The sequence below is a fragment of the Diplotaxodon limnothrissa genome, linkage group LG8, assembly GCF_057381915.1.
Source record: "Diplotaxodon limnothrissa isolate DT_005_m linkage group LG8, D_limnothrissa_male_GT1.1, whole genome shotgun sequence".
NCBI classification, from domain to species: domain Eukaryota; kingdom Metazoa; phylum Chordata; class Actinopteri; order Cichliformes; family Cichlidae; genus Diplotaxodon; species Diplotaxodon limnothrissa.
The window spans coordinates 12,016,438-12,043,489 of NC_140603.1; the positions used below are offsets into that span (position 1 = coordinate 12,016,438).

Genomic DNA, 27,052 nt, shown 5'->3' on the forward strand with positions numbered 1-27,052 from the left:
ACAAACGGAGTAGGAGAATGCAGTGGAACCGGAAGCCCAAATGGAGTTCGTGGTGCATGAAATGGGAATGAAAAGAAAGTCAAAACAGCCACTAAAAAAAGCCACTATTATGTGTTTATTTTTATTTTATTAAAAAAAAAACGAGATAAGTGAAGAGTGGGTGCATATACCGTAAAGGCATGATACAAATAGCTCACATATTTGACCCTTGAAGCAGGTTTATTGACAATATTATGATTATTATTACATTTCCCGCTGCTCCGCTCCCGTCTTCCTTAGTCTTCCTGGAATCCTTTACATCCTCAGCTCTCATAATTACAACATTTTTGCACGTGCAGCCGCTTCACGTTTATCACCTGGCAGTAATATCCCCTTATCAGTAACAAGTGCAGAGAGCTGCAGGGCTAGGTGTGTGTGTGTGTCTGTTGAGGCTGACTGAACAGGTAAAGGTGTGTGTGTGTGTGTGTGTGTGTGTGTGTGTGTTGTGGGGAACAGGTGTTTCTTCAAAGTGAAGATAGCATGAAAGGGCCGGAGTCAGAGGGGGTTACCCCGACCAGTCTTGAGACAGTGCAGTACTGGTATGAAGCAATGCCAATCCTTTGTCTCAAACACACACACACACACACACACACACACACACTGCTTTATGATCTGAAAGGTCAGGACTGTCCAGCTTTGTGAGTGACCTGTGAGGATGTCAGCACCTGAGGGTAAAGCCACATTGGGATTTTCAACAATAAGTGTAAACAACCGTGACTCGGATTTTTTCTTGTCTTTCTTTTTTTTTCTTTCATTTTTTTTGGACTACTCAACCAAGTGCAGGCAATCGGATCCAGGAATTGAGACACGTGTGCAAATGTGTACAAATGAAGGATGTTTGCACAGGAAATCAAGCACACATGCTCGCACCCAAAAACACACATTAATGCACACTATCACCTAACTGCACCCACAAATCACGTGCACATTGGTTCTTCTCACCTGTCAGTCGAATAGGCAGCACTTTTTTTTATCTATTTATATTAAAGGCCTGTTTGCTTTCTTAAAGGTTTCTCAGGTATTTCACTTGATTTGAATGCCCAAAAAAGCACCAGTGAAGCCATGTGTGTGTGAGCTGTGCGCTTTAATACGGTTTTTGTAGTGTGTGCATAGCTGTGCTGAATGCAGTGGAGCAGGTTAGTGTGTTGCCCTGTGTGACAGCTTTAAAACATGAATGTAATAATCAAAACAGAAAGAAAGAAAAAGGAATGCACATTTGAGCTCCGTTCAGCTTTTGAGCATCACGCCCTGCTACTGGGTGCTGTGACCATTTGCTATGTTCTATTTTTCTTTATGCACTCTCTGTTTTTATGTTGGCCTTTCTAAAGCTATATAATCTGTTAAACAACATGCTAAACAGTAGACAGAAGAAAGCTAAGAGAGAGAAGAAAGCTAAAGGCAATGACCTCCAAAGGCTGGTCGCAGAATTGCAAAAACAAGAGACTGCATGAAAAAGAGAAAGCTAGGCTCATGTTTGCTTTCTTATTCACATAAATGAGGCATTATGAGCAACAGCAGGACTTCCCTAAAGTGGAATGCACCACCAATATTGCGGTGAACAAGGAAAAATGTTTGTGTAAGAAAACGGCCTATGATTGAACAATAGCTCTTTGACTGAGGATGACATAAAGCGATCACCTATTTTCTTTGGAAGCTCCCACTTATCTGGAGGCTTCTAGAAAAACTTCCCACTTTTAATGCATTCCTCAGGACAGAGGCAGAGGTTAGTCATCACCTAATAATACCCATCGGCTTACAGGTGAGGAGTATTTTTGCAAGAGTCAGTTCATAGTTCAGCAGTGCCATCATCGTCATTATCAGCAATTATCGGTGTGCCGGGATTTTGAAAATGAGACGAACAGCCCATTCTCAGGAAAAGTGCTTTTTTTTTTAGCCAGAATTTTCCACACAGTGTCACACATCAGCATTTCCTATGAATTCGATTGGCGTCACAATCCTCTTTTTGTTTGGTTTTACTCTAAAACAGAGAATTGAAAGGAGAGAGCAAATAACCAGGTGCACGGCGCATACCTTTTGCTTTCCCCTAAGTTACTGGAAGACGTTTATCACCATGGTTTTTATGTGTGTGTGTTTTTAACCTGAGACATTCTTTCAATTTCAAACCTGTCAAATGTATCTTCACTTTAGTTTCAGATAGTTTCCAGAGCGAAACATCTTATTTCAGTTTAGTTTTTATTGTTTGAAAATTATTTGTTTTGGTTTAGCTTTTATTAGTTTTTTAGGTTTGATATGTCAGATGCAAGATTTAAGAAAATTGATACAGGTATTACAGTATAAAAACAAAGAACTTTTCTGTAGAAGTTTCATAAAATCTCAAGAAACATGTCCATCAAGGCGAGTTAAAATGAAAATTCCCCCCAAAACTAACAAACACTGAATTAAGCACATTACCTCTTTATTTTTATTTCCTTTTAGTTCACAAAATCATTTCAGTTGGTTTAAATTTTCCTCAAAAGTCCATTTTTTAATTTTTATTTTTATGTTGTTTTTGTTCACCTCTCGTTTCAGCTTAGTTTCCATTAACTACAGTACTGTAATAAAATGCAGCACAAACTGAAATGCATGAAGAAATGCATCACCTGTCACACAGACAGGAAACAAAGTGTGGACGTGCCAGTTGTCATGCTTTTATGACTTGCAGCACAACCGCTAACAAACACTGCCAAATTCTTCAAGCAGAATAAACATGTCAGCAGAGCGAGGCATAAGAATGCAAACGCAACCTCAGGAAACAGCTCGACCTAGACATGCAACTTAATGTGAAAGCTGCTTAATGAAGAGCCTGAAACATGTTCGTGATGTGCAGCAGATGCTTTGTCACTTACATTCAACATAAGAAGGCAGAGTTGGTTCATAAAAGCTTTTGGAAGTTCCTTACAATTGTTAATAGAGGAAGCTGCGCTGGAAGGAAACCCGTTACTGTAATTATATAGCCACTGCCGAGAAGTCACAGGTACGCCCACATAAGGCATTGTACGTAACATATGCTCTTAGGATAATGACTCCTCAAATGTGAGGCAATGCTGGCACTACCCTTGTAACTCACAGCTCCCGTATTATATCTGTCTGCATCTGTCTCCAGGCTGAGTCATTTGTGAACGCAAATTCCTCTGTTACAGCAACACATTAATCAACAGCCCCACCTTGTTTTTGTTTGACAGGCCGAAGGCTAAAACCTTCTTGTCTCAGGAGGAGTTATTTTAAACCACTTTTATCTCCATTGTTGTAGGCGTTTGGTTTAAGCTGAGAGTGCAGATGCTCTATTTATGGTGCATTTATGTCCCTCTGCTAAAAGGAGATCATGCTTACTTGCAAAGCTGCTGCTCTGAATGCAAAAGAGTAACACAGAAATCCATGATATATTAATACATCATGCAGTTTGCCTACAGACATTTCATTTGAACATTTCATTTGTAAACTTTTAACCATTGTGAGCTCATAAAGGTGACAGGCAATAAAAAAAAAGTCCTTCTTTAGTTATTGTTAAAGACACCTCCGCTAATCTGGATTGTCAGTGCAAGTAGAGACATTATAACATAATCGGGCTTGTGTCACTTGTGGTTGTGCAAAGCAAAAATCATCACTTGTCGTTTTATGAGGATGGCAACATTGCCTCGTATTGTTGACCCAGATGCTGATAATCACAGATGATTGAGCGCTTGGGTGTGGCTGTTGGTTTGAATGAAAAAAGAAGAAAAAGTCCAGTTACTTAGACAAAGTTTGGGTTCAAAGCCACAGATTGGAACTTTTGTGGATTAGTATGAAACTGTCCAGACGATGCTCACATTCCTGCCCTAAGACAGTTTTTTAAAATGCCAGGTAGGTCCAATCAGAGATGTCCTGGACTCTTAACTATACAGAGGAGTGACACTTTTCATAATCATCGTTATCTTCTCTTGCTGCCAACTTTAAGGCAGACTTTATGTCTGAGTGAGTGGGAAAAATCTAAGAATAATAAGCCAGTGTCACTGGCTCACATCCACCTACAGCATTTTTTGTTCCTGTCTTTGTAGGCGCTTCTTTTCCTAGAGTCACAACCACAATTGCGCAATACCAAGTCATTCAATATTTAGTTTAACAATACGCACAATCCTAAAGCCACTTCTTATCTCTGCATACATCACCTTTAACTTTTTACCCATTCAGTGTTTGCTTTTTCCTCACATTTTTAATGGTCTTTTTTTAAGATTTTCTGAGAAAAGAGACTTAACCCTACTGCTTTAAACCAGTGAGGCCTTCCAGAAACAATAAAATCTGAACCTGTTGCTCCCCATGACAATGTCAGCTGCTAATAAACAACCAGCCACACTTTAAATCATGTCACTATGTACAAAAGGTGGCAAAAATGTGTAATGTGCAACCCGATTTGCAGAATTTTATTACTGAAAAACTTATGAACATATGGATATGGGATGTTTGGCTTCTTTGGCCCCCCCCCGGAAGTCACTGCATTGGATGAAACATATGGGAACATGAACCTGAAACACTAAATCACCAACCCTGAGTCCTCCTGACTATCTGCGATACTGTGGGGGAGCATACACGTTTTGGAGCAGCATTTCAAATCAAATCAAATCACTTTTATTGTCACATCACATGTGCGAGCTTCACAAGCAACAGAGGTGTGCAAAAAATACAATAACATAAAACAAGCAAAATATAAGAATGGCTAAATCTGAGAGTAATAAATATATGTACAATATAAGAGTGTATGCATTACTGGATGTGTATACTAAAAATGTTTTTCTACGTGTGTGTGTGTGTGTGTGTGTGTGTGTGTGTGTGTGTGTGTATACATGTTTTACAAATTAAATAGAGTAAACAATAAATAAAATATATAAAATATACAGCTACCTTTCAAATGCTGCTTTCTTATCAGAGAAGGCCTTGATTCATTTATCCAGCAAAGACAATACCAGGCTATAATTTTGCATTTAGTGCAGCATAATAGAAAACTGTGGGCGTTAAAAAGAATGCCTTGGATGATGACCAACTGCGAAACATTCAGCCAATTACGAAATAGTTAATATAACACAGGAGGCTTGTTGTAACATGTCTCAAAAACAAAACCGCATTGTTAATTGATTTAAATTAGAGAGAATATGCTGCAAAATAGAACGACTATGGAAGAAAACCAAACTTGACGCACACAGGCTCCATCTTCGAGATCTCATGCTCTCCTTAAATGACACGGTGAAAACTGTTAGATCAGAATATTTTTCTAGAGTCATAACAAAAAACAAGAGAAATCCCAAGTTTCTTTTTGACAAAATTAGTGCTATTGTCTCCCCAGATGTGGTACCTTTAGATGTACACTCTAAAGTAGATAGTAACAAACTCCTCCGATTTTTTGTTGATAAGATTAAAAACATCAGTGCTAAAATCTCCCCAAAGCTTTCTTGTTCTCCGAGTCAGGCACTAACTTTGTACTCCTGGTCGACTTTTACAACTGTAACATATGATGAAATAGCAGCCCTGGTGGACAAAATGAAGCCATCCTCAAGCCCCTCAGACATTATCCCCACTAAGCTTTTTATTAATGCCTTTGACACCAATGGTCCTTGGGTTGTGAACCTTTTTAATGTTTCTCTTCAGACTGGGGTGTTCCCCAGCTTTTTTAAACATGCCACTGTGGAACCAAGGCTCAAAAAACCCAACCTGGACCCAACACGACTTCAAAATTTAAGACCTATGTCCAAACTCCCATTTATGTCAAAAATCCTTGAGAAGGCAGTAGCTGTCCACCTTACGGCATACTTGGAGAAATATAACATCCATGACCGTTTTCAATCTGGGTTCCGTAAATTGCACTCCACTGAGACAGCACTACTGAAAGTTACTAATGATATTATGATGTCAGCAGACTCCGGAGAATACAGTCCTAGTCTTGTTAGCTTTACCTCAGCCTTTGATACAGTCAACCATACCATCCTGATAAACAGACAGAGACCTGGTTGGGATGTCTGGCTCTGTTCTAGACTGGTTTTCATCTTATATATCTGAAAGGAGTTTTAGCGTGTCTGCAAACCAGATCATGTCGGAATCTACAGAGTTGTTGTGTGGAGCTCCTCAGGGCTCTGTGCTGGGACCTATTCTGTTTTTAATATACATTCTTCCTTTAAGCCAGATAATACAGCAGTTTCCTGAAGTATCGTATCATCTTTTTGCTGACGATATTCAGCTATATTATTCTTTTAAGCCTGCTGAAGCTCATAAGCTCTCCAATCTGATTGACTGTTTAACCAACATTAAACAATGGTTGAACAGTAATTGCTTACAGCTAAACCCAGCCAAAACAGAAACTTTGATTATTGCACCAGGCAGTGCAATACCTGATATTAAACAGCAACTGGGTGACTTAGGTTCCTCACAGAAACATAACCTTAGAGTTATTTTTGATGAAGCTTTTTCTTTGGAGGGACATTTAAATCAGACAGTAAGAACCTGCTTTTTTCACTTGAGGAACATTTCTAAACATAGATCCATCATGTCAACAAGTGAACTCGAGATGATAATACACGCTTTTATCTCTACAAGACTCGACTACTGTAACAGCCTGTTTACTTGTCTAAACATGAAAGGGCTAGCCCGCCTACAGGTTGTTCAAAACTCTGCAGCGAGGCTACTGACCCGCTCGAACAAGGGTGCTCATATGACCCATCCATCCATCCATCTTCATCCGCTTTATCCGGGGCCGGGTCGCGGGGGCAGCAGCCTAAGCAAAGAGGCCCAGACCTCCCTCTCCCCAGCCACCTCCTCCAGCTTATCCGGGGGAATACCAAGGCGTTCCCAGGCCAGCCGAGAGATATAATCTCTCCAGCGTGTCCTGGGTCTGCCCCGGGGCCTCCTCCCGGTGGGACATGCCTGGAACACCTCACCCAGGAGGCGCCCAGGGGGCATCCTTATCAGATGCCCGAACCACCTCAGCTGGCTCCTTTCGATGTGGAGCAGCAGCTGCTCTACTCTGAGCCCCTCCCGGATGGCCGAACTTCTCACCCTATCTCTAAGGGAGAGGCCAGCCACCCTTCGGAGGGAGCTCATTTCTGCCGCTTGTATCCGCGATCTCGTTCTTTCGGTCACTACCCACAGCCTCAGATTTGGAGGTGCTGATCCTCATTCCCGCTGCTTCACACTCGGCTGCGAACCGTTCCAGTGCGAGCTGAAGGCCCTCACCCGATGAAGCCAACAGAACCACATCATCTGCAAAAATCAGAGATGAGATTCTGAGGCCACCAAAGCGAAAGCCCTCCGCCACTTGGCTGCGCCTAGAAATCCTGTCCATAAAAATTATGAACAGAACCGGAGACAAAGGGCAGCCCTGGCGGAGCCCATCACCTACCGGGAACGAGTCTGACTTATTGCTGGCAATGCGAACCAAGCTCTTGCAACAGTTGTATAGGGATCGAATGGCCCGTAGCAATGGGCCAGACACCCCATATTCCCGCAACACCTCCCACAGGACACCCCGAGGGACACGGTCGAATGCCTTCTCCAAGTCCACAAAACACATGTAGACTGGTTGGGCAAACTCCCATGCACCCTCAAGTATCCTGGAGAGGATAAAGAGCTGGTCCAGTGTTCCGCGACCAGGACGAAAACCGCATTGTTCCTCCTGTATCCGAGGTTCGACTAACGGACGAACTCTCCTTTCCAGCACCCTGGCATAGACTTTCCCAGGGAGGCTGAGGAGTGTGATCCCCCTGTAGTTGGAACACACCCTCCGGTCCCCCTTCTTAAAGATGGGGACCACCACCCCGGTCTGCCAGTCCACAGGTACTGCCCCTGATCTCCACGCAACATTGCAGAGGCGTGTCAACCAGGACAGCCCTACAACGTCCAGAGCCTTCAGGAACTCGGGGCGGACCTCATCAACACCAGGGGCTCTGCCACCAAGGAGTTGTTTAACTGCCTCATATGACCCCTGGTTTAAAGTTGCTCCACTGCCTACCAATCAGATTCAGGTGCGATTTTAAAATTTTAATTAGACCAGGGTTTTTATGATGTATTTTATGATTGTATTATGTGTTTACCTTGTAAAGCACTTTGTGACATATGTCTGTGAAAGGTGCTATATAAATAAAATTTACTTACTTACTTAAATATATTCTGCATATTCTGATAAGTTGCATTAAAAAAAAACTTCTGGGAAGCCAGAAATGTAGCTTTCACAATGCTAAGTGGCCTGTTGGACAAACCAAAATACTCTGCTCGATGAAATGAGTAGAGAAAGTGTGAAAGGAATAAAAAATGTGAAAGTGACCCAGCTCCACTCCTTCAGGGAAAGAATTCTGCACAACACATGCCATAAAACAAATACTTTGATCGCATATTGCAAAACTAGAATGGGAATGTTATTTGGTAACAAATCCCTGCCACTATTCTCGGAATTCTCAGGCACGCAAACCGCCCACATAGGTCAGGGTTCCCAGCCCTGTCCACCCTCAGACGGTATGCAGTCTTGGTACCAGACAAAGGATCTACAGAGCAGACCAAGATCGTAAGTCACAATTATTCCAGCTAGCAACAGGGATAAAGAAGTTTTTTGGGTTTTTTTTGCTTCCAAACAACCAGGCATTCATATACATTTTTTAAAAATGCACTTAAGTGGCAATTCTTGAGGCTTGTTTCCTCATTTTGGATGCAGTTCTTGTACCTAACCTCTTTTTTTTTCATTTAAAATCAATCAAGCATAGAAAAGTCACCTACCTAACTCAGGGGATGAGCCAGTTTTAAATTGTACATTAAGGCACTTTGTTAAAGCAGGCTGGAACTTTTTATTAATGAATCTAAAGAAGAATTAGCAGGTATCGCGTCTTACAGTGACTGCAATAAATGCGCAAACAGCAAAATCAAGCTACCAAACTTCAAATAGGTCCTTTTATTTGGCACTGGTTATGGAAATTTTAATAATCTGTTTTTTTGACCTTGTTACGTAATTAACAGTGGTTTCCATTGTAGTGGCTAACTGCAAAACGGTGTCATTGGTATTAGGAAATGTTTTCTTACAACAAGATATTCATTGTCTTTGGCTGATCTACAGCTTTGTCCATTGCTGGTGATGCTTAAGGCGAAGGAGCAGCAATATCTGTACCGGCTGCATAATAAATCACAGATGGGATGTAACGAATGTCATGCCGTGGAAGAAGAAGCAAAAAAACTGGATCACCTGAGGTTATGAAAACAAAAAAGGTCCTAGCTTCCGGATGACAAGAATTGGAACATTGCCAAAAAATGTAACATTGTCTACATTATTCTGAAAAACTGAAAGTTCAAAGCAGTGTGTTGTTTGGCAGTAGTCTGTAAGTATCCAAGGGCAATAATTAAAAGGTAATAATGCAATTTTTTTATTGCTTTTTGCCTATTGACATGTAACAGTGATCGTATTCAGCATTTCTTTTGCATGGCTTTTAGCACCATCCAGTGGTAGCTGTAATTAACAGGATGGGAGAGGAGTCGAGCTGGTGGTAAGGCGGTGAATACAGGGAAGGGTCTCTGAGGAAGCTTTGTTTGTGCTCGTGTGTTGATAGAGGAAGCATCACAGTACAACAATCCTTTGAATCTGTGCTCAAAACACCACAAAAATGGCTTCATCTGTATTGTCAGTTGCATTAACATGTTAGTTTATCCATTTTTGGGGCTTGAGTGCCTCTGATGGTGGTGGTCATTTGTATTATAAATATTTGACTGTTGTAATAACACTTATCTTTTTTCATATTTTTGCTTCTGTTGACAGTTTGACAAGTGTTCGTATTTTTCTCATCTATTCTTTGAAGGATGCAATGCTGAAGAATATGTTTAAATCAGGTGCACTACATTACCTGTAACAACAACTGTAGCGAAAGCAAATCTTTTAGATTGATGATACTACTCATTATTTTATTTACTCTTAGGGGAACCTAAAACATGGTGTTGGGGGATAACACTACAAAGTGCTGATAGGTTAGCTATCTTTCACCATTTCTAGTTTATTCCAATGAACACCTGCTTCTCACTGCAGTCACGTAGTGAAAATGATTTTGTTTATTCTGGGATGCTGCAGCCTCTAAACTAAAGACAGGATAAACTGGAAAATGCAGTCCAGCCTGAGCTTAACACAACTACTCAGTTTCCCCATTTCTTAACCATCCGTAAGGCTTTCCTCTGTGTACTAACTGGATTGCTACATTGCAAGAATTCAGGCCAGCAGACAAGAAAAACAAACAATAATAATAATGAAAGGTGGGTAAATGTTAGCTAACAAATATATGTAATTAAAGCAGCTGCTTGATTCTCCTTAGGCGAGTAGAGAGTCTCTTTCTTACTTTTCAAACAATACTTTCTTTTTCAATAAAGGATGTGTGTTTGTGTCTCAGTCGGCTGAAAGCTGGTTTCTTTGCTGGGAAAATAAGAAATGAATACAGAAATGCATTCAAACATTTGCAAACATACAAGGAACAACATGGTGTGAACTCACTGAGACAGGTTTTCTGGTACTTTCTTTACTAATCTTGAGGAACAGTTCTCCAGGCTTTGTGTTCTTCATCCAGATGATCTCACACCGTTTCACAAATGTTGAAGTACAGACTCTGAGGAGGCCCATCCACAACCCACAGTGTTTGTTCTATTGTGTGTTTTTCTATCCAAGCATGATTATACTGTGGAAAAGTTTGGGATCATTGTCACGCAAAAATCTATCATTCCTCCGTTTTTCCTACCTGCTTTCCTTTCATTGAGGCTTCTTCCACTGAGACCATTTCTGATGAGGTTTCGGTAGATGAAACAAAGGATCAAATGGATCTCTCAGATCCTGCGTCAGGTCTTTGCTGGATTGTTTTTTCCTGTTACTTACAGACATGACATTCAGATACTTTTCATCATCTGCAGATCTTTTTTAGTCCTGCAACTTCTTATTTTGTCCTCTACTTGCCCAGCTTAGTCAGATTTCTCACAGACACAATTTACACCATGCTGAGAAGTTTGTAGCTTTTTGTGAATCCTTTTGTTGGTGCAAAAATACGGTTTCCTCTCTGCCAAACTGTGTTTTAAATTCACATATTTATATCGATTCAACTAAAGAAATGTGACCAAAATGTGTTTTTTTAACAGACTGCCAGTAACAAAGTGTTTAAAGATTTAAAGTTGTCAACTGTTAAATTAACTGTGTTCGACACAACACTGGTTGATCCCTTGACTTAAGTGCCTTCTTTGTGCTTATGATTCATAGGCCAGTGGCTAAACGAACAAAAACAACCTTCTCTTAAAAATGGTTGTTTTTGCAGCCAAGCAGCAAACGTCCCAAAAAAACCCTTTAAAAGACCTTTGCAAGTGCGTCAAGACCTTTGCACAATGCTTCAAAACAAAGTCAGGGTCGATAAATCCTCAGGAAGGCTGCAACAAGTGTTTAGCGACACTAGAGGGCACCAGAGGGCAAGATGATCTTCCAGTTTATCACACCTTTCATCAGAGTTTGAAATGAACACGTACCACAACTTATTGTAAAGAGGTCAAACACATAAGACAGAACAAAGGGTGTTTTGAAATTGTTTTTTTTAAATCCATATTCCACTCTTTATAGTCACACCACCAATCAAATCCAATGTTAGTCTCAAACAAACACGTTTTGTTATAATACAACTCTAATAAGCTTTAAAAAGATGGCACCATCAAATAGAAGGGGAACATGATTAGGCAGGAGAGTGTTGTCACATATATTTATAACAAAAATATTTCCTTTTAATTAAGATAGTTCTTTTTCATATACTCTAAGGATAGAATCAAATTTTCCCTCTCACATATCAGGGCCTTACTTTTGGGGAGTGCTATCTTGAAAGTGTTGCATAGTTGAGGAGACAAATGTAGGGTGGTGGGGGGGGGGGGTCTTAATTTAAAACGACACATGGGGAGTAAAAAGCTTTTCGTTTGATGCAGAGTGCAGGATAAAAAAATACTCTTCTGAATACTGTTATGGGATTGTACTGGCTCTAAAGCCTTCATGTAATAAAGAAAATGAAAAGTGTGAAACCTGCGGCCTTGAAGCTTGTGTACTGGGATGTAAGTGTAGAACGCTAACTGCAAGCATTTTAGTAACAAAAACAAAACCTGTGCAAACATAACTCAAAAGAATAAGATCCACAGCAATCCTATGTGATGATCTCCCAAGCGGTTTTATAAACACAGGGGAAAAGCTTGTGTCTCTCAGATTGTATCCATTTTTAAAAAATAAAGAAAGAAAAAGTGCCGCTCAGTGACCATCATTCAGAGTAAAACAACATATACTCTTGGCAGGCAAACAAAGAACCAGCTTAGCTTAAAAATACTGACTTTCTAGCTTATGAGCTTATTAAAGCTCCAATTGTAAAACCTGATAAACCTAACCTTCTGTGTTGGCTTTCCTCCACCGACATGGTGATTTACTTCTTTAGAGATTGTGTTTATAAGAACAGAGTCCTGCAAGGAATCCTTGTCCGACGGTCGCCGAACCCGTTTATTCTGCTCATTCCAAGTGAATGAAAGCTGGATACGTTTCGATTTGCAAAATAAGAAGGGGAATTCCCAACTCAGCTTAAAGTGTCTCGAGATATTGTGCCAAGCATTTTTAAAGCCAGACATTAAAAGAAATGAAGAAAGGGGCACACTATATGAACCGCACCCAGTCTTTGCTGCTGGTTCTGACTTTACAAGCTCCAACCAGGGAGCACACCTGCACTTTCTTCCTTTCCAGCATTTCCATGCGTACATTCATTTGTCCCTTATATCCTGTATACTCATCTTCGTCTGTCCACCCACTGGTTGAGAACATGTAAAAGTTTGTACTGCTCCAAGTCCAAATCCCTAGTAGCGTCTGCAGACCTCTGCTTTGCTTTTAAGTCTTAGTCCAACAAAAGAAAGATCCACAACGCCGACCAGGGTCACCGGAACTCATAGATTGCGGCACTGTGCTCGGGAACATGGGTGAGGTTCAAAGACTGGTACCTGGTAGGAGATTGTATATGTCAGCATGTATATACATCAGCACTATGTGAGAAATACAGACATAAGAGTGAGAAGGCACATTTTTGTAGGTACAGGCTACAGAGCAGTGCTGCACTTCTGCGAATGCAATATTACAGCCAGACCTATATCAATCACCTATCTGATACTGGCTGGTCGCAAATATATTGGTATTGGCTTCAATTCTGTATAATATGAGGCAATATGAACATTTTTGCATAGGTACAACATACAGAAAGACTAAGGCAATGGTGCCAACAACCACACCTCAAAGACTTGGATGTTAGTTTAATTGGTGGCTGTAAATTGACTGTAGGTGTGAATTTCGTGAGATAAAAATGGCTTGGAGACTATTTTGAACAGCAACAGTTAAACTGCTACCACAGAATGCACAAAAACACTAGAGATGGAGTAAAAGTGGGGCTAAGTTTGCTTATAACCAGGCAGCATAACCACATAAATTAAACAGACCAAACTGCGGGTTGGACTGTTCTGCTTTGTTGTCAGAGATTTACAGTTAACAAACAGTCAGGTGAGTAAACAACACTGAGACACTTAAGATTGACAACGTGCGGCACGGGTGAAAAGCTGTCTGTGTGTGTAAGCTGTGTGTGTGTCACAAAGTATGTGTGTTGCAAGTCAATTTCTAAGAATAATATAATGCAAGTCAACTTCTGCGGATATGTATTTCTGTACTGGTCTCTTGTCAGTGTCACAGGGTCAGCTTCCTGTTTCAACAGAAAACTGAACAGAAAACAGAAATATGTGTAACATAACTTTTGAAGCATAAGCAAGTAAAACAATAAAAACTCCCTAACATTTGTGTATATAAAATTACACATTTTAAACTAGAGCTGTCTGCTAATTATCTGAGGAGCCACAATTGAGAAAACTTGAGAGAAGCTGACTGAATGAGTTTTCCCCAACCAGATTTTCAGCCAGTCTAGGATAAAGCAACTTTTCAGAGGTGAGCCAGCTGGTTAAAGCTCCTAATACAAGTCAACCTTGAATCACAATAACTTTTAGTGTGCTGCATCACCATTCGGAGCTCCTGTGGTAGTAGTAGCCCTCAATTGTTGCTGTGGATTTCTGGAAGCAGATGTAGTAGAATCCCGCAAAGGAAGCGCCGCTGATGTCCTTAATTGTGTGGTCAGGGACTAAAAACTGTTCCTAAGGCAGGCAGGTGAGAAAAACCAACAGAAATATAAGAGGCAACCTACTGCAGAATATAGTTAAGTTCACTGTTCGGTAATCGTACCTTCCACCTCATGAAAATATAGTCAGAGTTCTTCAGATCCTCGTAGTCAAAATCGTCAGAGTTGAATGTCTTTGCATACTGGTAGAAGGCCTGGAACTTGCCCTGGACACAAAAAATGTTTACAGGATAGGTCAGAATAAATCAGTCTGATGGAGAATAATTTTTGTAATTTACAAATAAAAGCGGTTTCACCATACCCAGTGCTTACGATCCACATCCTCATCTGCATCCCATTTCCGAGTGAGAAATGGCCGTTTCCTACTGATGATCTCTCCAGCAAAGAAAGTGGTCAGTGTTGGATATTCCTAAAACAACAACGAGAAGCAACTGAAGACACGTCTGGTCACTTCTACTCTTTGTAATTAAAAAGAAAGTAACATTAAATGATAACAAACGCATCGGTCTACTTAATGTTCAATTATATAAAAGACACTTCAATTCTAAAACACTACAGAAAGTGATCATTTAGAGACTGACAAATAAGAGGTATGTGTAATAAGCCAACACAATGTCACAGCTAGTTCACCACTGCATTCATACAGTGGGAATGTTCTGGATGCTCTGTACAGCAGGAACACAAAGACGTGAGCTGTTACCTAGTAATTACTTCTGTAATTCACTCGACCCGCTCCAGTTCGCATACAGAGCTAACAGATCAACTGAAGATGCCATTGCTACAACGCTCCACACCACCATCTCTCACCTGGAAGTGCAGGGCCGTTACGCCAGGCTGCTCTTTGTTGACTTTAGCTCTTCTTTCAATACGATACTCCCGGACAGACCAATAGTTAAACTGCTGGAAATTGGACTTCCTTCCACCACCTGCCGCTGGATCAGAGCCTTCCTCTCAGACCGTGTACAGAGAGTTAGAGTGGGGCCTCATCTTTCCTCAGCCCTCAGCCTCAATACCGGCTCTCCATAAGGCTGTGTACTGAGTCCCCTACTGTACACTCTGTACACACATTACTGTGTTAGTTCCCACCCAGACAACACAGTCATCAAGTTTGCAGATGATACCACCGTGGTGGGGCTCATCTCAGGGGGAGATGAGACGGCGTACAGAGCTGAAGTTCAGAGGCTGTCAGATTGGTGTGTAGATAACAACCTGGACCTCAATACCACCAAGACAAAAGAACTGGTAGTTGACTTCAGAAGGAGGAAGTCCGAGCTGCAGCCTGTCAGCATCAACGGGGAGTGCGTGGAAAGGGTCTCCAGTTTCAAGTTTCTGGGTGTGCACATAGACACAGACCTCCAATGGAGCTCTAACACCTCTGCGGTCTTAAAGAAGGCCCAACAGCATCTCCACTTTCTGAGAATCCTCAGAAAAATGGAGCTGAAGAAGGAGCTGCTGACCGTCTTCTACCGCTGCTCCATTGAAAGTGTGCTGACATATTGCATCGGTGTGTGGTTCTCCAGCTGCACCACAGCACACAGAAAGGGACTCCAGAGGATCATCAATATGGCCCAAAAAAATCATTGGACATTCTCTTCCCTCCCTGAAGGACCTGTACAGCACTCGCTGTCTCAGGAGGGCACGCAGCATCCTACGGGACTGCACACACCCAGGACACCGGGTGTTTAAGATTCTGCCGTCTGGCAGGAGGTTCAGGCTGCTGAGGTCCCGAACAAATAGACTCATGGACAGCTTTTACAACAGGGCAATAGCCCTGATCAATGTAAATGGCTGACCTGACTGGCTACCTCCCTGGACTTTTTTAGGGGGGAGGTAACAATGTTTAAAACAATAACAATAATAATATTTATATTTATAACAAGGTGCAATAATAATTAATGTGCAATAATAACAGTGTGCAATACACATACACTTATTCTTCTTTTTTATACTAAGTTAATATACTGTGTTGTGTTGTTTGTTGCGTTGTGATGTGTCATATCGTGTCGTGTTGTGTTATATGTAGTGCCGACTAGGGCTGCCACAAACGATTATTTTGATAGTCGACTAGTCACCGATTATTTTTGCGATTAGTCGACTAATCAGATCATCATCCATTGGACATACAGCTTATTGCACCAGCAGCATCTGCTCTTATATAACTATCATTAGCTTACAGCTTTAAGTGTTTAAGGTATGTGCTAACTAAAAATAAAGACAAGATGATAGTTTATTAAATTTTAATGAAATCTGCAGATTGTTGTGGTTTAATAAACTCCTTGCTATCTAAAATATAACAGGACACCGGAGTAAATTCTTGAGCATCTCACACTTCTGATAATCAGCTGTCTGCTTGACGTTTATTCAGCTGTGTAAAAACTTTAATCTCAGCCAAACCGATTTACTCAGGAACAAATAAAATACAAAAAAAAAAGCCAAACAATAACATTTTGAAGTTATCTAAGTGACTTATATATATATTTAACCTGAGTAGCGAAAGACGGCGGTGGGTTTGAAAACGATTTGCCGGGAGTCCGGTGTTCTCACGGCTCTAGTTAGCCTAGCCTAGCCTCCGGCTAGCTATCGAGCTAGTGGGTAACAGACGTCTCTGAAAACGTCGGAGCACTTTTGAAAATATGTGGTGTCTTGATAAACTGAGCAGATATTTGAGGTTTACACAGCTACATTCTCGCCTGAAAATATGTTAAACATTTATTTTGTGACCTAGAAAGAATAATAAGAGTAAAACCAACTAGCTGCCACCATTGTTGGAAACTGAGCTGGGCCGCGCTATGAATTCTGGGACACAGCTTCTTCTTCTTCGGGGTTTAACGGCAGTTGGCATCCTTGTACATGCAGTGCTGCCATCTTCTGTTTCAGTCTGTTATTACACTCTTAAATCCTGCTACTTATTCCTGCGTCTTTCAGGATCTTACAAAGCTTCAAACGACACGTCGACTATTAAATCAGTCGTCGACGATTTTGATAGTCGACGTAATCGTGACTAGTCGACTAATCGTGGCAGCCCTAGTGCCGACGTAGGACAGTTTTCCAATTTCATTGTACTACTGTACTATGTATGACTGTGCAATGACAATAAAGAGTTATCTTATCTTAATAACCGAGGACACTAATTATAGCATGTATTGCGTTAGCTGTAATTTACTCTGTGAAATAGATTTTAACACACCTCCTGCAGAGATAGTGTTATGGCCATTTTGCCAGTGTGCTGATAACATCTTATTCACACCATCTTTAAACGTTGCTATTAAGGCATGATTAGTAGTATAACATCCACCAATCAGAAGAAAGTTGAATTAAAATGACAAGGAAGAAGCAGAGGATGAACTAAAAGCCTAAATATAAGTTTTCAGGAAGTCATTTAACTTAACTACAGTCTTGTTTTGACTGTTTGTTTTCTTCTGGTTACGTGTGGCCATTCGAGTTCAACCTGTGATAAACGTTGCCTTTCCCGACACCTAGTGCACACAGCCTCAACACAAACTTAAACTGCCTGTTTGTGAGCTCAAAATGTAGCCTACTGAATAACACATGTTGGGTGTCTTATATCTTCTCTACCATTGCCATGAATCTGTCTGTGGCCGATCCCGACTACCCGCTCATTTCTGTAGGTATTAAGGTGTTCTGACTTTAAGCCGTTAACAAATTAAAACCTACAGGATTTCAAGAACCTGTGTGACAATCTCAAAACTACTTTTAAGTATTAAGCTAACAACATTTTTTTATTGATGAGACATGCATATTAGAACAATGTGTTCTCGACAGGCCAATCAAAAAGGAGTTGCACGGCCACAATAACTGGTGCGATCTGCCTCAGGGGAGGGTGCAGTCACTGATTCAACTATTTCAAAGAGCACTCAAAGAAAAGGTTCAATAGTTGAAATTAAACTAGAAATGTATATTTTATAGTGACCAGCAAATGAATTAGTAGATGTTTAATGGAAAGTGTGGACAGTATGTGCAAGAAAAACCTTTAAAAAAATGCAAAAAGCCTTCAAGAAGTTAGCCCTTCTACTCCTTTTGCTAAACAGCTGTACTTACGTTTCCCACTGTTTTAACATCAATTGATACTTTGGTTGAAAAGCCCAATACTCTTTGTGTTGTCTTATGTTATTGCCTTTTTCTCTTGGCACTGTTAGACATGTTTGCTACTACAAAAATAGTCACAACAATTTCCATGACAGCTGTGGCCAGACATGGTATAAATTATTTATGCTCATGCTTTAATGAAGGGAATCACCTCTCTCACCTCTGTTAGTCCTTTTATCTTCAGGTAGCCACATAAGTAGGAATCCTCCATGGTCACATGCTTTAAAAAGAAAGCAAGACATACAATAAACTACATCACATTGACATCAGTTCAGATCAAGTTATGGTTTTACAAAGCCAATGCTAAATATTTAATTTCTAACAGCAACCTCAAATACAAATAATTTTCTACTGAGGTAAATGTTTGTGTAGGCCTTTACACCAATTCTGAATGTCCTTATTAGTATTTATAGTAATAAATTACTTCAGCTGCATTAAAACATTGACAACAAATTTAAAATGTTTGTTTGTATTCAGTCGTGGGCACTGCTACGGGACAGGACAGGCTGATTTTAACACCTGTCAATCATCATGCCGCCCGTTTGACAGATGACCAAATGCCTCTGACATCTCGACTGAATAACGAAATAGCCGCTTCACTGCCCCACCTGCAAAACAACCTCCACGTCATAAGAGTTTCCTTTGCTTTTCTGGTGGCCTCTGAATTTGGAACCGCTGTACAGGAGCGAAGTGACAACACCGGGCTGCTGCGTGTTTATCGGGGGCGGCGGGATAAGTGAGGCCGAGGATGTGAAGGCCGCGGCGGTGGAGTCGCTGAGGTATCCAGCGGGGACAGGCATGGCTCCCGCTTCGCTGACCAGGCACCGACCACGGGCAATTGCCGTCGAGGAGAGGTACTCTGTCGGCGTCTACGAGGAGGTGGCAGAGAGCCGAAGAGGTCCAACAACATTCAAATTCCACTTAATTCCGCTACAGTTCAGTTTACCAGCAACCAAGCTCCCAAAGAAGTGGACTTCGACGCGGTGTTTTAGCGAGAAGTATCCGCCGCTCTCATTGGTCAACTGAGTCTGGCTTTCGAACATCTTCGAAGCTCATTGGTTCGACATGCGGAAGGTTTCGTGGAAATATTTGGGTGTAGTTTTCCAACTGTTGTGTAAGGATGTGTAGCGCACGTATAGAAGCGCTTTTTAAACTACATTTCCCAAAGAAACTAGAAGCCTCTACGCTGCTGTCAAGCGCCGAAGGTCACACGCGTGTTTTTGAACACAAGAGATGCTTAAGAATTGAGCAGCTGATAAATGGATTAAAAATAAGACTTGATGCTAATAGGAAACTATGCGTGCAGTGCTAACTCTTGTTAAATGAGGACGTTTCGGACACAGACATCTCGCAGGTGTGTTTTCTTCTCAGTCAGCCTTACTTAAAAGCATCACATCTTCACATACTTTCCGCTATGCTTAGGTGTATAGTTAGACTTCAGAGTCAGGTTGGGAATGCTTTTTCTCTCAGTAAAGTGTGCCCGAGAAATCGGTACTACGAATGTGTTGCGAGATACTCCGCAGCCACAGCAGGTAAGAGCAATAACCACATTGAATGAAAGCTCCCGTCATCTACAGAAGATTTGTGTCATTTCACCCTGATGTGGCGTTTTTCTGTTCACCAGAAAGGAAGAGATTTTATCAAGATGTCAGCATATCTCAAAGTGAAGGTATCTGTAGTTTTGTCATTAGTAATCCAGTCAAGTGTAGTATTGTAGTAGCAGGTTTTCCTGCCCCATCTTTATGATTGTGTCATTCTGGATATCTTTTGAAAAATATCTCTATATAGGTGGTTTATATGAGATAAACCTGGACCAAAGGAAGCTGAAAACTCCAGGAGGGAAGCTGTTCACGGTGCCAAATGAAGCCTTGGCCATCGCTGTTGCAACTGAGTGGGATGCTCAAAGGGACACACTCAAGTTCTACACTATGCACTTGGTAAAGCATTTGACATGGAGTTGTAGCAAAGTACTGGTGGCACCTACGTTACATAAAATAATGTTCAGAGAAAAGGAAAATTTGAGAGGAGTTTTATGATTTGATAGGTCATATTTATAAAAGGAATGTTACCCAGATCTTCCAACAACTTGCAGGACGTGTACCTTTAAAATAACTTTGCCATGATATTTATACAAAAATTTCACTGTAATATTAAGTTTGGGAAACTCTTTCCTCAGACTACCCTGTGCAACACGGCTCTCGACAATCCCACCCAACGCAGCAAAGAACAAATGATCACCGCTGCTCTCAAGTTTCTGGAGACTGACACCATCTGGTATGGCACTTGTTTATTTCTATTTATTTTAGGTTTGTTTAATTTTCTGAAACTTCAAACATAAACTCATATGCGAATGCATGTATATACATCTACATAGTCCGTATATCCTGTGAACGCCCATGTGCATTCAGAGATCCACGTATGCATCTGAGAATTATTTAAATTTGAATTTATACAAAATAAGACAGGAAATGAACTATTGTATGGTATTAATATCCAGTAACACTTATATTCGCCTTTTTCACCTTGGGAAAAAAATGTCCCTTTGCAGAGTGCTATGATACTTTAAGAACAGTTTGATTTGCACTACAGTTAATTGTTGTTTCTTTATAGCTTTAAATATGTATGCTTTCCTGATCATAATTATGATGGTATTCAGGTATTTTCCTTAAACAGCGTCACTTAAATCACAATTAAAGCCAACATTGTGTTGAAAGACAAATATGAAAAATTCTACAATTTGACTTAAAAAGAAAATTATTTTGTTACAGTAGCAGAATAAATGGATAGCTAACTCCTGTACCTGCTTATAAAATCTACTTGTGTTACACTGTTAAATATCACATTTTTAAAGCATTTTCCTCATAGGAGCCACTCATTTGTTCATTTTATTAATAAAAAATCAGTGTTTTAACACCTATAAAGAGACATTGACACACTGTAGACAAACTTAGCTGGTTATTTTCTGAGTTGATGTTTTTTATGTTGCTTAGTTGCCACCAATTGATTGGAGTTATTGTGACTTTAATGTTGTAGGATTTATGTTTTGTGTAGTTACAGAGTAGATGAGCCCCATGGTTTAGTCGAGCTGCAGAGGAATGAATGGGACCCTGTGCTGCAGTGGATTGAAAAAAGGTAAGAACAGCTTTAGCTCTTGTTGTACATGCTGCAGATTTGAAGGTAAAATATTCGTGTTCTTTTCGGGGTATCCTTTCTTTTCCTAATAACAATAATTAGGTGTAAAAGGCCTCATCTGTGGTGTTCACATTGCTGTACTTAATACTTAATTCAAAATAGTTAAAGAAAATCTTGTGTATGTTCTCCTTATTTTAATAGTGATTTTTGTAGAAATACAGGCATATAAAGATTTTGTGTAATATTATTAACAGAATGTTACACAGATGATGTTGTGCAATAACATAAGCCTTATAATGAGCAGCGTATCTGATACACATCAGTTCAGTTGTATTTATATAGCTCAATTTGTAACAGTTACCATAAGACACTGTTGTAAGATAAAGACCTTGCAATATTAGAAAGAAACCCCAATAATCATGCCCATTGACCAAGCCCTTGGCGACCGTGGGAAGGAAAAACTCAGTTTAACAGGAAAAAACCTCCTGCAGAACCAGGCTCAGGGTGGAGCAGCCATCTGTCATGTCACTACTCTGGCTGTGATATTCAGCAACTGAATGACTTTTCAAGGAACTTTTAAGGCAACCTTATGATAATAATGAGTACAGTATCAATAATAAATAATAATAAATTTGTTGGGATGTTTCTAATTTTAGGAATATTGCACAAATAAATGAAGTCATTCCTACATTTTTGTTTAATGTGCTCACTGAAGCACATGCTGTGATCAACAATGACTCCAAGATTCTTCATAGTGTTACTGAAGGCCAAGTTAAAACCATCTCAAGTAAATATCTGGTTACATGTAATGCTTCTAGGACAAAGTAAAAAAAACAACAAAAAAAAACACTTCAATTTTGTCTGAATTTAGGAGGAAATTAGAGTTTGTAATGTAGTAGTTACTTCTTGTCTGTAGTTTAACTACTTGACCTGTATCACTAGGGATGGGTATCGTTTAGGTTTTATCCGATACCAGTACCAAACCGGTACTTTTGAAACGGTGCCGGTGCTTAAAGAATGGGGAACACAAAATTGGTCCAAAAACCTCTCATGTTCAGCTGGGTTTTTTTGTAAAAAGGTAACAATGTTAGCCTTTTCTGCAGCTATAGGGCATATATGGCATCACTCTTGGCTGGAAGCAGTGCTTAATCAATGGAAAGGGTGAAGGGAGTATCTGCCATCAAACAAGAAGACAGCTGCATGTAACTACAATGGTATTTGCTAGTTCACCTTACGTGCATTAATGTAATAACGTGGTTAGCATACTCAACGTAAATTACACACAAACAACATTAAGCTACTCACGCAGAGAAGAACGGCTGCTGCTGCCATCATCATCCATCACCATTTCTGCTACACTGGCAGGGCTAGGGGCCAGGACTCTCCTCTTCGGGTTTTTGGGGGATGTTGCTAACTCCGGGTCCGATAACAGACACCACACCCGCAGTAGATGTGCTCGGTGTGAGGTCTCGCAGCAAGCTATCAAATACGGCACATTTCTCGGCTTTTAACGTTGCCAGGTGTTTCATCAAATTCGAGGTGTTGCCTCCTTTGCACAGTATCACTGTATCACCTTAAAGCACTTGTTGCAGGCTGCTGAGTTTGCATCTTTTGCTGTGAAGTACAGCCAGACTTTTGACCGCTTCGCCTTGGTCATTTTTAATCTGTAGCTCTGCTCTAAAAGAACGTACGTACCTGGGCCCGCCTACTACGCTTGCAAAGGTAAAATGATTGGCTAGAATCTAAAGTGTATGACATCTCAGGGGAAAAAAGCACCGAAATAAAGCACCGAAATGTGCGCTGCTTTTCGGTCTGGTTACTACCGTTTATGTCAGAACCGGTGCCATTATACCGGTACCCATCCCTATGTATCACCTGCATAGATAAATGAATTACTTGCTGTGGGGAGTAAATAAGTAAAGTAATGCAAAAAAGTCAACAGCAATTTCTAGTAATTATTTATTTATTTGAATACCAACCTGAACAATGGCCAGATTTGTTTCATGTTTCTTGACAGGTCTGGACTGTAGCCTGGCCAGTTTAACCAGTTTACAATCTTGCTACGGAGCCAGGCTGTTAGGGATTTCTGTGTTTCATTCATAACAAGCTGAATGAGCTTCTATTATCCATTTGGTCAGATTACAGAGTGTTTAGTGCTGTGATTTCTGGGAACTTTAAGCCATTTCATGTTGTTCTTTAGCCTTGTGCCATATATGCGGGTATTCCTTCTCTTCTAAGCAGAAAGTTATGCGTGAGAATGTGATATCTTTAGATACTGTAAATCTTTTAAATATGCTATATAACTGAGAAGAAATCCTGAGGTAGGTTGGCATGTTCGTCTGCTCTCTTATCTCCCAATGGCGCACCACACCAGATGTTAATTTGACACAGATCTTAAATGGATGCTGTGATGACACAATACTCCCATTTGTCTGGTGTTGGGAGTGACACTAGGAGTATGTTAAGGGTCTCCTTCTGGTCTTGAAGCGGCATGTAAGGCAAATGTGTTAACCACTAGAAAAATTACAACATGTTAAAAGTAGAAATTTTAAAATGAGTGCTGTTTTTATTTTTTTTTATTTTTTAAAGAACAATATTTTTTTACTCATGTTCAACACTTGATACTTTGTATTTGTTGTATATTTCAGTTAAATCCAAGGAGAAGTGATTCATATTTTACATTCTTTCCAACTTTTTAGCTTTTTCACCAAAGTGCTGATGAGCTTATGCTATGATGACGTCTCCATCTGTTCGTCTGTACAGTCATCTGCTCACAGTTCACAAGAATCACTATTCCTCCCAGAGTGCTTGTTAGCATTTAATTGCTTGTAATGTTCATAAAATGAGTTTTGTCATCTGTAAATGCCCTTCTTCTTCTTCTATTTCTTCTTCTTCTTCTTCTTCTTTTTTCAAAAATGTAGTCTTCTGAGCATGCTCAGGCCACAAAATCATTGCAGTTATGTTTTAAAATGATAAATTATAAAAAACAAGCCTGATGATTGAAAACAAGAACTAATAGGATGCCATTTGGCAAATTTCAGATGCTCAATTTGGGATTTCTCCAGTGTAACCTTCATGCACAGTGCTTACAGTTTCGCTAAAATCTCACTCCTGATGTGCTGAACAATATCCAGTTCGAACCATTTAGCGAAGCTGTTAACTTAATATTAAAGAAAGGACTACATGAAACACCACGTGATGTAATAGCTTGAAATATTGCTTAGTTGTGCACCACTTGTATCTTTTTAGGTGGTGCTGATCATGATCTTGTTGGTCATGATCAGGGAGGGAGTTGGTCCTGTTGGCTGACTCCACTCGAAGGTGTAGCTGGAACCTTTATAACACCATAAAGTCAGCATTATGATTAAATCTATGACATGCTGATATTTAATCATGTTTTTTTGTGGCCATAGTTACTACTGACCATGTAGTCATGGTACTCTTGAGCTCAAACACACACATTTGGTGCAGAATGAGACAAATTTTCCCTGGATATGACTTTTAAAATCTCATTAGTTTGTGCAATAAAACCAACCAGTGATACAGAAACAGCATCACTTTCTCACACATTACACTGACCTATGACATGCGATGGCGCGTGAGCTTGATGAGCTCCTACATCATCGACGTTCTCGTTTTGAAAGTGCTTTACTAATTTTTATTTTCCCCACAACTTCGCTGCAGATATAACGTCACTATTGGCTCCTCAGCCAGTATTTTGGGCCCTGAGATTCCAGAGGCAACCAAAGACACCTTACGGCAACATCTCAAGTCTCACAACTTCTGGTCTCTGACAGGTAACACAGACCTATATGCTTTTTTTGTTTTGTTTTGTTTTTTCACTCTTTTGACCTTGTTTTAGATGGGATTTGCCTGTATCTAACATGTTTTGCTTGTTTGGTAACTGTAATGGCACAGCTGATGATGAGGAAGGGAAATGCTGTTTGAAGTGGAGATGGTGTGATGTTTAAATCACATGGTTTGGTTGATATGTGATTTGACTAAATTTTACATGCATGTTGTTGTTCCTGTGCAGGACTTGAATATGTGATCACCCAGCTCAAGTCTATTGTATTGTCACTGGGCATGATTGACAGGCACCTGAGCGTGGAGCAGGCGGTGTTGCTCTCCAGACTGGAGGAGGAATACCAGGTAGGGAATTGCTGAGTCATATGCTTTTTTTTTTATATTACTTGCATGAGGATTTTTGCCTTTTTCAGTCAGTTTATGTATTGGCTTAACTGAGGAGTTGGACAAAACTGGTTTTGTACCGGATTTGTCATTACGAGAAGCTTCTAAGATTTGTTGTTTTAGCTTTACTGACGCTCTTACATGACACCTACCCTGGCAGTATATAATGTATAAAACGTGAAAGTTTTGCTTGTTTTTTTGCAAATGTCTTGATTTATGATGCTCTTCTGGCCAACACTCTTAACATATTCTCTATTTAATCCTATTAACGTATTTCTTTCTTTCTTTTTCTCCCCCCCCCCTTCACAGATTCGACGCTGGGGAAACGTGGAGTGGGCCCATGACTACGACATGTATGAGCTGAGGGCACGGACTGCTGCTGGTGCCCTTTTTGTTCACCTCACATCTGAGAGTTCGACTGTCAAACATAAACTTCTGCAGGACTGAAAAGGATTAGGATCAACTACTGAGAACATCCCCAGCACCTATGTTGTATAAATGTCTCTGCATTCACAAAAAGGCTGCATATTCTGTCTGTTCTGTTTAGCAGTGACAGCTGCTCTGTTGTGATCTGTTATGCAGTCATCTCACTCCAGTAAAACATGCTGGCTCTCCTTTTTGCAGTGTTTACATGTAGCAGCTGCCAAGTGTGACACCCTTCACAGAGTTTCCAGTGGGTTCTCAATCACCCGTGACATTTTGGACAGCGACACATTGCCTCAGAAGAATAGTGAAGGTTTTTGTTGTCTCTGTGGCAGTGGAGCAATAATTCTGCATTTGATTTTGTTTTGTTTTTTTTGCTTTCTTTGAGCCACAATGTCATTACTGGAAAGCAGATATGCTCATCTTAACTGCACACTATTCAGTCTGTACTGACTGCACTGTGTGCTGTCTGGCTCTGGCAATTACATGTGAAAAATATAAACTTCATTAAATTCTGAATTCTAATTATTTTTTGCTAATGAATTAACTATGTTCTGTATGTCACGGTGTTTTTCTTTGCTGGTGAAGTGTAAAACTGAAAATGTAGAGAGAACGCCTTTATTAGTAAAGCTTCTCTGCAAAGAGCAGTCTTCACAGGAATTGTTGTTATTACAGTTGATATAAATCAAGGAATGACATCATGCTTGTGGATATGATTCATATTCTTTTTTTCACAAAACATTTTCCCTTATGTCATATTTATCTGATAATGCACTTTATATAACACTTTTATAGTGATAAAGATAACTAAAGACAAATATTTTCTATAGTTAACTAATAAGCATCATCATAATAAATTAAAATAAATATATAGATATATATTTTTTAAAAATACCAGGAATGGGTAAAAACGTAAAATAACTATTCAAAGTTCGCATTAACCAACAGAAGAGCTAATGCTACTTCCATAAGATATCAGTTTGGTTTATAAAGGGAATTAAAGGTTCCCTTTATTT

General features: G+C 40.2%; 2 protein-coding genes across 3 annotated transcripts; one reads left to right on the forward strand and one right to left on the reverse strand.

Moving 5' to 3' along the window:
- Nucleotides 1–11,825: 11,825 nt before the first annotated feature.
- Nucleotides 11,826–19,272, reverse strand: LOC146626381 (glucose-induced degradation protein 4 homolog). Its single transcript, XM_085360502.1, has 6 exons — nt 18,899–19,272; nt 18,451–18,510; nt 14,485–14,592; nt 14,288–14,389; nt 14,069–14,199; nt 11,826–13,011 (listed from the first exon to the last, which is right to left on the reverse strand). Exons 1-6 carry the CDS (start codon nt 19,088–19,090, stop codon nt 12,948–12,950), a joined length of 657 nt encoding a protein of 218 aa, XP_085216628.1. The 5' UTR covers nt 19,091–19,272; the 3' UTR covers nt 11,826–12,947.
- A 217-nt stretch (nt 19,273–19,489) lies between these two features.
- Nucleotides 19,490–26,680, forward strand: atpaf2 (ATP synthase mitochondrial F1 complex assembly factor 2). Of its 2 annotated transcripts, XM_085360504.1 has the most exons (9): nt 19,490–19,644; nt 19,761–19,822; nt 19,915–19,959; nt 20,079–20,227; nt 20,467–20,564; nt 21,342–21,422; nt 25,107–25,219; nt 25,459–25,574; nt 25,923–26,680. In XM_085360504.1, the coding sequence occupies exons 1-9, from the start codon at nt 19,613–19,615 to the stop codon at nt 26,058–26,060; spliced, it is 834 nt and encodes a 277-aa protein (XP_085216630.1). In that variant the 5' UTR covers nt 19,490–19,612; the 3' UTR covers nt 26,061–26,680. The 2 variants fall into 2 exon arrangements, with proteins under 2 accessions (XP_085216630.1, XP_085216629.1); XM_085360503.1 differs by having other exon boundaries at nt 19,490–19,822.
- The last annotated feature ends 372 nt before the right edge of the window (nt 26,681–27,052 follow it).